At 41.9% G+C, this 12235-nt stretch overlaps 1 protein-coding gene across 2 annotated transcripts in view; it reads right to left on the reverse strand.

Annotated features, from left to right (window-relative positions):
• LOC122522642 (plexin-A4) overlaps window positions 1-12235 on the reverse strand; it is a 150648-nt gene that overhangs the window by 36936 nt on the left and 101477 nt on the right. For both annotated transcript variants that reach the window (XM_043643876.1, XM_043643877.1), the window contains exon 3: window positions 8488-8670. In XM_043643876.1, the coding sequence (XP_043499811.1) occupies window positions 8488-8670 (183 nt within the window). The remainder of the gene's footprint in view (window positions 1-8487; window positions 8671-12235) is intronic.

Consider the following 12235-nt stretch of genomic DNA (forward strand, 5'->3'; position numbering starts at 1 on the left):
ATGATCCCATTTTGGAGCAAATGAGGTAGTCGTAAAAGTAAATGTCCGCGCGTTTGGCGGTCGCGTTTTTCGCATCGGAATTGCGGTCCTTCGTTTCCTTCATAATTTCACCTCGGAACTTCCTCCGAGATTTACTTTGGAAAAAATTCGCCGGAGTCTAAAGTAGGATTAGCGAGTAAAAAAGAAGTAAAAAAGAAGTAAAAAAGAAGTAAACGGGAGAGCTGGATATACGCACGCGTGCACGCATTCCCGTACGTATATGTATATAGAGAAAGGAGCGAACTGATATCGCCGGTGGAATATTTGCAGGAGAAGCACAGCTACCACTCACGGAAGGGAGCACTTTAGTCGAAAAGGAGTAATGTAATTCGTAGCGTTCTTCTCTCGGTGCTTTCGCGAACAAACAATGGGAGTCACTCGAGCGAGTGATTCTTTTTATCGCATCTCTCAGCTTTTCTCTTTTTTTCCTCTTTTTTCATTCCTTTCGTCTAGCCTAGAGATAACACAGTTTGCCTAGCATCCAAACAAATATCATATCTAATTTTAAAGCGGGCAAAAATGGACGAAAAATGGACGAAAAAGCGAGGAAAAATTGACGACGGTTCACCGAGAATCCCATCGACGAGGGGCGTCGTCAACTTTATTCTCGACAGAAAACAGAGGAATAAGATGAAAATAAAATGAAAAGGGTAGACGTCGGGAGAAAGAAGTTGCGAGGATGATGCAAAAGAAAAGGAAAAGGATAATGTCCTGGTGGTGTTGGTGTGCGGCTGCCGTTTCGAAGCGTTCACCGATGTTGACATCGATCTGGAGTACGTACAAACAGCTAGATATACTTTCCAGTAGGTACCTCTCGAAACACCGTCACGATATCGAGAAAAGGTATCGACGATGCTGTAAGACGACGGAGAAAGGACGAGTTGTGGCGTATTTCTATCGAGAAGCGATTCGACATACACACACACAAACGGAAAAATACAGAGAAAGAGAATCTCGATTTCCCTCTTTCTAGTCAATTTTTCGTCAAATCGGATGTAGGTAAAACGAACTTTGGCGAGTTCTATTTTCCTTCGAGCTCCCTGACAATTTCAAATAGAAACTTTTCGGTAATAGTCTCCGCGCATACGAGAGATTTCGATCGCAAACCAAATGAAACCAAAAATGTAAAGAAACTACGCTGCGTTTGCCGATAAAAACGTCATTTTGGAATTGAAATAAAAATAAATTTCGGATGTTGTAAGGGGTGTGGTCGCGGCTATAGTTGCGGCTAGTTGTTTCGTTAGAAAAGATACAAACCGTTGAAACGAAGTTTGCAATTAGAATGAAAGAAAAGAATAGAGGAGAATATATTTTGATCAAAAGAGAATCTATTGTAAGGAAGGAAAAGAGAGTCGAATGAAAGAAGAAAATGCGTAATGAGAACCGCGTAGATAAAGAAAGATGAATGAAGACCGAAGAGAGAAAAAACGTTCTGCTTTTGTGGAATGTGGCGCGAATAACGGGAGAAAGAATCGTCTTTCCGTTTTCGGGCTCGCTCTCCTCGAAAACTTTGCCGGTCGGCTTTCGCAATAAAGCTAGCTCGCTAAAATTGTGTCCTCGCTTTATCTCTGACAGCTTTCTCGTTTGCTTTTGCCTAGTGGTAGTAATGGCAGTATAGTAATAGCGGTGCCGCTGATAATGGTAGGGGGAATAGTAGTAGTAGTAGTGTAGTAGTAGTAGTAGTAGTAGGAGGAGGAGGAGGAGAGAAGGTCCTCGCTCCATTCGTAAATACGAGAAACGTTGAGGACAATATATAAAGCGAAAGGAAGCAAGAAAGGGAGGATTAAAGCGAGCACGAAAGCAAATGAAGTTCCGCGTATCCGTCGGTCCATTCGAGGGATGGCGAGCGCGAGAAGGGAGGGCAAAGCACGTAGATAGGAATATATGTGTACCGAATATACGCGTTTCGTCCAAACGAAACACCCAACGAAATTATAAATTACGGTGGGGATAATTGTGAAGGCTTTGCCAACGTTAATCGTCTCTCTTTCAAAAGGACTCGGTCCCTTCGAGGATATCCTCGAGAATGGGCTCTGCAAATAAAAAAACAACGGACGCAAACAAAACGTTACTTCTTTCAACAAAAAAAATAAAGAAAGAATTGTATAGCATTGGAGGAAGAGATCGAAAAATTGGTAGGCCTCGCGGGTGCGCGATTTTCGAAAGACGGAGGAAGAAATCGGAGGATCCTTCCTGAAACTTCGTTCGAGCGGAAACGAGAGAAGGAAGGAAAAGAAAGAGTGCCTATGGAAAATAAGAGGATAGCCCGGAGAGAGAGACCGTAGAGAAATGGAGGCGTCTGCTTCGACACGCCGAGTGCACGGGTATTTGGAAAATCCGATAAATCTCTCTACCCCCGGCACCCTTCGACAAACCCTGACGCAACCCTGACGCAACCCTGACGACGTTCTCTTCCACCTAGGCGTAGGTGTGTGTGCACGTGCATCGACCGAGCGACCGAGCGACCGAGCGACCGTGCGATGAAATTTCCTCTCTCTCTCTCTCTCTCTCTAGTTATTCCCAGAGTATTCCGGGTACCCGATATCCGCAGGCTTTTCTATCCTCTATCCGTCTCTCTTTGCGATCGGGACGACTGACACGGAAGATGAACGGAGAAAGAGAAAGACGGCTGATATAGACGCGTGAGAATCGGCCTACTGCGAGATTCTTCTTCCTACGTTTATCCTACTCTTTTGGCCTGCTCACCTTCCCTATCTCTCTCTCTTTCTCTCTATCTCTCTAGAGAGCGAAAGATGAAGGAGGAGAGATAAGATAGAATGCACGATGACTCGTCTAAAACGAACAGCATTAGAGAAGTTATTTGCGACGATCGACTGGAATCTATCCTGTGAAATCGAAAAGAGAAAAATGTCTTGGTGGAATATATGGGTAGATCGTTGACGGGTTACCTCGTTGATACGTCCGTTCGGATCATCGAGGAGATATGGAATATACAACGAGAACGCGACCTTCCGAATCGACGAATAATAATAATTCGCTTCATTCCCCGATTCTAGTTTTATTACGTATAGAGTTGCTTTTATATTTTTATTCTTCCACGATATATAAGTGTAATGGTATTCTTACTTTTGAAAGGATTCATTTTCGAACGTTTCGATCGGTCGAAAAATGTCGCGTTTAATCAGCCGCGTCAAAGTTCGTTATAATTCATAGCGCATCCCGAAACGCGTTCCGTCAGCTTTCGGCGAAAGAGAAAAATCAATGGATCTCGTCAAATCTGGCGCTATAATGAAATGTCGCGCACGCGAAAGTGACTCTAAACGCGGGACGGATAGAGTAATGTCGTTAATTAATAATCCGAACTACCGCCTCCTTCCCTTTCCCCCTTTGGATTGGATCATTTAAAAGCGAGAGAACGCTAGTGTTCGCCGAGTTAATAATCGTTATTATAGAGTTCATCGAAAGAGGGAGAGAGAAAAAAAAGGAAGCTATAGCGTTTCGATTCTTCTTCGTATACGCGCAAACGTATTTGCCGCTTTTCTAGTCGGCGCATTAATTAATGCACCAACATTACGTCGTTATAATGTACTTAACGCGAAGGATTATTGGACGAGGTTTCGGTCGGGATCGCAAGCGCATTGACATCGCTCGATTCGCTATACTCGTTACTAGCAAATCTTCTTTAATTAGTATTTCCGATAGAGGTATACATACGTTGAATGCGAATAAGACGATCGTTTGGTAGAAATGTAATGAAACATGTTTCGAGGGGGAAAATCTTTTGAGGAGAGAGAGAGAGCTGTTGGGAAACAGCTCTCCGAGCCAGCTTTCCCTTTATCGTTTTCGCAGACAGCAGAGAGCATCGAGTTTCCCGAAGCGATCGGTGAGCGATACCGCGCGCACAGAGGCTGGCTGCATGGCCCATCTATACGGTGCTGCAGCACACGTTAATGCCAATTAATTAACCTGAAATCACCGGGCTCAAACCATTAGTGGCACTTAATCCGCGCGAGTTGTGTCCTCGAGACCCAGTAGGACGCGAGCGTTATAATCCCTGTTACTCACCCTATATACGTTTCGGCGAAATCGATCATCCTATATATCGAGATCATCTTTCAAAGTGGATCTCTATCGGATCTTTTTAAGTGGATCCTTTGTGCGAGTTTGACCTATGCACTTAATCTTCTTTCTTCCGCCTATTTTCCTTATTCGAATCGATCGAGAGAGAGAGAGAGAGAGAGAGTTCCGATTTGAAATTTAGCGATACTTCTCTGGTCTAATCGATCTTCCGTTAAATCCTTTCATCCTTTCTCTTATCCCCTTTTTCGATTTCAATCGAATTTCGTTGCGTGGCATAATGCGAATAAGGCGAATACAATTTGGCGAAAAGATTCGAATAAATAAACGACTATATATTATATATCTACGCGCTTTTGTTTGTTCTAGTTATATAATGAATAATAAACACACGATTAAAGGATTATACGAAAGAACGGTATGCTTGCTGATTTAGAACGCAGTTATGCAGCGGCGATGCGCGGTATCTCGTACAAACAACACAAGGACTTAATTAATGAAGCTCTTCGCGAAAGCTGCATAACCGCGATGACGTTGATGATAACGATAATGATAATAATGTTAATAATAATAATGAAAATAACGATAACGATAACAATAGTAATTAGCATAACTCGCGAGTTCTGTCTCCTCCTCCATATTTTACCTTTTTTATTTTTTCCATTTTTTTTCTTTCTTCTTCTCGCAATCGCGCTTTTAATTATGCGCAGCGCGTTCGTCAAATAGTCGCCATTGCAGTCGTTATACGAGTTCGCTCGGTGAATCGCTAATTAGACGATACGAAACCGAGAAAAATCCATCCGTCTCTTTTTATTTGAATGTTACTTGAAACATTTAGTTCCAATCCTCTAAACGAGATCTACGCGCGTACGCGTATACAAACATGCGCGGCGAGATATATGGCCGAGAGAAATGTGAAAAACGATTATTCATCTCGATTATTCCACGAACGAGACCGCTGTCGATTATTAATTCGCATCGATTCGCCGCATCGTTGAACGCTTGACGGACGTACGAATTAATCCGAGAATTCCTTCTCTCTTCTGCTTCTCTTCTTCTATCGTTGCCGTCGATGTCTACCAACAACATTTTTACCTACGCACGATCTCTCCGTCTCTCTCTTTTTACGATTTCTCAACGATCGACTATCCGTCCAATTTTTTGTCTTCTCTTACTTTCGATGAATTTTCATCGGACGTTTAAATTTATATCTCTTTATTCGATTGTTAATCGAGCGATGCTAATTTTAGGCATTAAATCGACCAAGACATTTTCAAGAGAGGGGAAAAGAAGAAAAATAATATCCGAAAGATTCATCGCGCGATCGATAGGCTCGATCTTACGAACGATCTATCGCCCGATCTTATTGTCGTTCTCGAAGACGAAGGGAGTGCCGATAATCGAAGTAAAACTCGTACTAATTAAGAGATCGGCGGGAGACGCGAGCGTTGCAATTAGCGAGTCGCGAGTCGAGCAGCAACAGAAACCCCGACGACGACGACGACGACGACCAAGACCACGGGGGATCCTTAATTGAACGGATTACAACCAAGTTACCTGAACTAGGATGCCTTCCAGACAACCGCATCGAGTTCCTTCTGTTCCTACGTCGAAACCGTTAATTACCGAATGGCTATATCAAAGGATGCACGAGAATCGCTCTTCTCCTTTCGGATGCTCTGCCAAAGACGTTTCTGCCTATCGCTCTCCATCTCTACTCGTTAAGAAGGATTTTGCGAATAATAATATCTTCGTCGATCGTACCAATTACGCGCAAACGAATTTTTACATTTATTTACCTTTTATACATTAATAATATTTACGAGAAAAATAAACTGCACGGAAAGATAATGCAATTTAATCCTTTGACGTAGAAAATATCTGCTCGGTCTAATAAATATTATTTATTTCAATACCGCAAATTGATACTTAATAGGAAGAAAATGAAATGTATCGAGTGAGAATACCAAGTGAAATAAGAAAAAGAAAAAGATACGAGGAATAAGATTCATACAGGTTTCTCGTGTTACGGTCATGTAAAACGATCTCTCTTTCTCTTACGCTCTTCTTCGTGCTTTGAGGATTGAATTCCTTGACGAACGTCTCTTTCTCGATAAAACTTTCGCATCGCGTCGGTTTTATTTACCGAGAACGGCGGTGTACTTTGCTTTACGAAAAAGAAAAAGAGAGAGAGAGAGAGAGACGAATTCGTGCAACTATACTCGAATGACCTTTCGAGCCACGACCCCGAAAGCTTTACAAAACGAGAGAGAGAGAGAGAGAGTGCAGTTGTGACTAAACGCACGTGTACAAGAGGGCGATCATTAATTAATACCTTCCGGGACGAAACGAGTCATGAATCAACGCTGCTGTAACAGCGTGGTAACGTTTCACCCTCTCTCTCTCTCTCTCTCTCTCTACTTCTTTCACATCGACGAGCAAACACCCGCGTGCACGCACGCACACCTATATAGCGGAGATTCTCTCTCCGTTCGGTCGCATCTATCTATTTATCTCGTTCGTGCAATCTAGTTAGTCAGATGCCTTTGACCCGAGACGACGAAATGTCTCGTGACCGATCCCGTTCCATCGATGGGATCTAGCAATGATAAACAATGGCCACCTAGAAGCGATTATTAATCACGCGCGACGATCCACCGCAATTAACCTCCGAGCCATTGTGCATCTCTCCGCTGCTCTCTTTCATAGACGTTGCAACGTTATTATGGTACGTTAGTATATCGGAGGAAGGTGCGAGTTATCGCGTATAAATTTTCTTTCCGGTTACCTTTCTAGTTACTTTCGCTTCTCGCGTATGTCGGCGAAAGAGTAGAGAAGCGTTTTAATTAAATTCGAATTGATCGATCGACGCGCGGAATAGACGGTCGATAACTCGTACGTCCGCGATTAGAATGAGAGACTCGTTCCCTATAGATTTGCATGCTACCATCTGCCTTCGTCTTCGCAACGTCGTAAAACTTCTCTTCCGACCGATTTATCCTTCGTAGGAGGATTGGAAGAAAGAATATACGGAAAAGAAAATGACGGAATAAATCCAATTTTCGGAATAGATTTCGTAGATAATACGGAAAATATTGAAATACGCGGGAAATGAATGCGAATTTGCAAACGAAGAGACACGGTTAACGAAGAGACAAGGGAACGGCGTCTCTGCCAGAGGAAGAACGAAATTCAACCGATCAATTTCCGTTTGAATGGGCATACAGTCGTTCTCCATCGTTCGCTATCGTACATGTCTGATAGGCAATTTCCGGACGAAACTAGCCAAACGGTGTACTGCTAAACGCCGCGAGAACTCTCGTCTACCTGCTTATACAATACACGCGAATAACGTGCTCGGTGTACGCGTAAAACAGGGCTCGAAGATGGCGTTGCCATTTCGTTAAAGGGCATAACGGAGAATAGGGAAAAAGGGAAAGTATCCGCTTTATACATATGTAGACGCTAGGAGGATAAAGGTGGAGCGAAAGAGAACGTTCGAGAGATCTTCTCACGTTATCCGTTCCGTTTCTCTTTGTATAGAATGCAGGTATATATGCATATGCAAACACGTATACGTTTTTGTTCGCTCGTTCGTTCGTTTAGGTGTAGTAGTTATCGCTTCGCGAGGAAGAGAGTCAAACGGCGAAAGCACGATCGCCGTTTATGAGACCGATAAATCTACGAAGACTGTGTAGACTTATACATAGAGTTGCATCTGCACTAGCTAATAAAGATTTCAAACGCTTAAAGTGCTTAAAAGCCGTAAATAAACTAAATTTACGCGAGAAAATATGACGGCGGCCAAGATGGCACCGATATTAAGCGATAATACGAATATAATACGATTCGAAATATCTCACTTATTTTATATTCTCGCTTTTTCTCGATCATTACATTCCGCCTGGCAACGGTTAATATTTTCAAAATTGTCCCGATTTCGATCTTATTTCATTTCTCTCCAAGCGGAATATCACGAAAATTACGAAAAATTATGATACATTCGGACTCGTGCCTATCGTAATTAAAAAAAAAATAAAATAAAAGGATAAAAGAGGAAAAATTTGCTGGCGGAGTTTCTAAAGAAAAGATAATTAGGCGAATAAACGCGCTTCGCATAGAGCAATCTCGATTTTCCAATTTGATTGACGATCGTAACGTAGCGAGAACTGGAGGTGTAATCGAGCACCGATCGCGATTAATTTAACGATCCTTCGGCCAAGGCCGAGGCTCGTTTCTTCTTCGAGGAAGTCGTGTGCATCTGCGGAGTCGAGAGCGCGTAAAGATCGCTGATCTTTGCCATTTGAACTCTCTTCGGCAAGTTCACGGCGGGCGAAAGTTGTCGCTCTGCGATAGGTGGAAAATGTTATCGAGATTATTATCGTTGTTCCAAGACAAAATCTTATTTACCTTTTTCAGATGGCCCTTGTGAGTTCCAAGGAAGACGACGGTGTAATCACCGGTGGACGTTGCGGCTACTGCCGTGAGAAGAGTGTCGAAAGTTAAAACTGGAAAGGCAGCGATCGGATCTTCGCCTCCGAGGGGAGTGTTCACGTCCAAACCGCAGAAATCTTCGCCCATGGTGTGTAATTTCTGCAAAGGCAACGAGTACAAAATCAATGCGATGCGTTTAGTTAGCGTTCCGTTAGCAACAAAATACGCGAATTTGTTTGCTAGCGTGTAATAGCTATGCAGGGGATTGTAATTAACGATACCATTTCCTATTCCACGAATGTGCACGATGATAATTGTAATGGATCTAATCGCACAGGGTAATTATCGAATACCCTACGTTATCCCAGTATGTAATCATCTATCATAAATGTAATTAAATTTACGGACGTAAACGTAGGGACGTAAACGTAGGGACGCGTAGATAGTATAATGATCCGATAATTGACTATTTAAGATAAAATCAAAAATATATTTATATAGTTGTCGCATATAAGATTAATTAAACGGATGTACTCTATTTCTTTAATATTCGACGTATAAATTCGACGATCGGTAAAGGTTTCCAAAATATCCTCTCGTTCTCTCGCTCCTTCTATTTGCGTTATACCGTATGCATATCGAAAACGCGTATTAGTTCATTTATTCGGCGAAAGAATAAAAATGTATTAGCATCGATAATGATATCCTCGAGCTAATTGTCACGCACGTTCGAACGTTCCGAACGCGAGACGACTAATAATATGTCACTGGATATACAAATATTCATCGATACGCATAAACATCGAGTATCAGCTGTTGCGTTCCCTGCATTCAATGAGAGGATAATGAAAGCTAAAGTAAACACGAGATGATTTAATATTATACGAACCCGCGTTTCCTAATGACGCATATAACTCGATCATTATTTATAGGAAAGAAGTTTCTATAAGAAAAATATACGATTAATATTTGGATCATATATACCAAACGTATTTCCTTGAAATTCTAGACAAGGGGAGGATCTTTTTTCGAGTCGCGCAAACAAGTAAGCGAGATTCGTTTTTTAGGAATATGCAGTCGTAGGTTATCGCTATAGGAAGAAAAATATTGGACGCTAAAATATATCGCGTCGGAGGTCCGCAAACGATAAATTATTACGGAGGAGGCAATTAATTCTTGTTGCCTCGGCGATTAATCGTCCAGGGTGAGGGCGTCGAGGGCGAGGGCGAGGGCGGCGGTGGCGGCGAAGACGACGAAGACGACGAAGACGACGAGATGTTATATTTTATTGCTCTTCGTTCGACCAAACATCTTTTCTTTCATCTCGCGCAAGGCCATCGCGAAGAGGATACGCGTCTTTTTTCTCCAATTTTCTAATAAACGTTACGAGCATAGTAAAATGATATATCGCGGAGCGGGACTTTGATTTTTCGACCTGTCCTTATAAATGAAATATTTCGTATAGTTCGTATAATGAAAATTAAGGAGACAAATTTCAGACGCAATACCATAGAAGATATGAAAATAGTGCCGTGATTTTGCGAGGAAATTTCGCGAATGCTCTAATCAAGCTTAGAAACGAAATATTTGGAGAAACATCTCGAGGATAAACCGAGAAGTCGTCGTCGCGTCAACTCTATTTACATTCCAGGGTTGGTTTCGCCACCCTATATAGATTGCTGCGAACAATTATTTGCATTGCTGGTGCTAATACACCGCCTACGGTGTGCACAAGGGGCGTTTCGCGGCACGCTTCCGACTCCTGTCATGAAAGAGACAAACAAGAAGACATTCGTTTACCGAGAATACTAAAATCTCCTTTTCTTTCCTTGTTTTCTTTTATAGCCATTCCGCGCGTCAAAATTCACGATTATAATAAATATGCATTTAACGCGTTAAATATTATATAATAAATCGAATGTTGATTTTTCGATATTTCCATGAGCATCGGCTCGCGACGATCGTTCAAAGGGTCTTTCCCAAAGTCCTGTTACATATTGTACGTATATATCTATATCCTCTCCCTCCCTCTCCCTCTCTCTCTCTCTCTTCTTTCCTTTCTTCTTTCCCTGTCGACTCTCTCGAAAGCATATTTACAGTTGTTGGACGGTAACCGAGTAGAAGGAGGCGAGCTAGCGCGTATACGAAACGATTTTTGAAAACACAGAAACTCCATTAAGCAATAAAATCGTCCTCGGAATTTTACATTCGACCTATGGAATGAAATATGGTAACGCCGGCGTAGAATTATTCACGGAAACATAGAAATTCCATTAGGCATGCGCGCACCTCATTTTTTCTATACGACGAATTAAGCACCCGCTAATGTCCATAAGCTCGCGGACTCGTCCTTCGAGAAAATCCCAAGGAATTTGTCGTTTTTATCTCCGAGTCGTATCGTTCGACGAATTAATAAGAGATCAAAGCTCTCCTCTTATCGTCTCCTGCCAAAGTCTATAGAAATTTGTATTGAAATTTAACGTCGTAAAGGTTGACGCGTAAAAAACAATTTGTTCGTTTTTATTTTCACGCGAAAGCAGGTAGATACGCGGATAATATGTCCGACGATACCGGCAGGAAATGAGGTATTATATCGAATCGTCCACGAGGGTAATTATATGCGCGAACACGTTGCTGAAAATCTTTCGCAAAGTCCGTTCGTTCGAACGACGGCACGCCGCCAAAGACTAACGGAATCAATTGTGTCGAGAATGAAATAAAAAGAGAACAACGATTATTATTTATTCTATATTATATTATTTAATCTAAGACAAAATGAAATTTGAATATCTCGTCGGGGTCGGAGGTAAATAAGCGTATAGAAATTGCAAGGAATAATTTCGAAGCCCATTTATCCCACCGATGTGCCACCGCAATAAGGAACAATCGTAAAAGCGAAAAAATCGATCGATCGATCGATCGTTCGTTCGTGCCGACATTATTGTTATTGCGACATAATCATCGAGGATGGAGAGCACGGATCGAGTTCGCGCCGAGGAAAACGTTATGGTAATTCGAGAACGGCCGATTCTCGAAGCCTTTGCCACATCGTCCGTTCACTTTTATCGCTAAGATCTTCACAACTTATTGCGATATCTTTTATAGCCTTCTGCCATCGACTTTTGCATTATTACAACTTTGCCAATTGTCAATTTCCACATCTCTCGTACTTTTTCTTTACATCCGCATCTAGAACAAAGCGGTTACAGTTATTTCGTTTGCATTTTTTTTCCTCGCTTTCTCGATAATTCATTTCGATGTCATTTTCTCGTACCCTCTTTATGGGTTCGTTACGTCGAAAGTATACTCTCTCGTTGCAAATTCGATCCAACGCACGATCCTTGTGACTTTTATCGCTCGAAAATGAAGATTACGCGGTAAGCGAATTTTTCTAAAAGATGCTACATTTAACGCACCGGCCTAAACTTTCTCTTATATTATTTTTATTGATATATATATTAAATATTAAGAGTTGATTTCTCTCGAGTACATGATTTTCGATGGGCAAGTACGATCGAGAAAGGATGGGCGTAACGCGATCGCCTCTGGCAGTAAATCTCTCGAAAGAAAGGAGGCGCGGTTTTATTGCGATTTATTTTGCGATTTATTTCGCGATTTATTTTGCGAAACGGAGATCCTAAGTAGGCGTCTCTCTTTATCTTTTTCCTATTTGTTCTTCTTTCGCCTTTCATATCCGTCTCTCTTTACGCTCGATATACATGTA

The sequence above is a fragment of the Polistes fuscatus genome, unplaced genomic scaffold (assembly GCF_010416935.1).
Source record: "Polistes fuscatus isolate 324 unplaced genomic scaffold, CU_Pfus_HIC Scaffold5, whole genome shotgun sequence".
Lineage (NCBI taxonomy): Eukaryota > Metazoa > Arthropoda > Insecta > Hymenoptera > Vespidae > Polistes > Polistes fuscatus.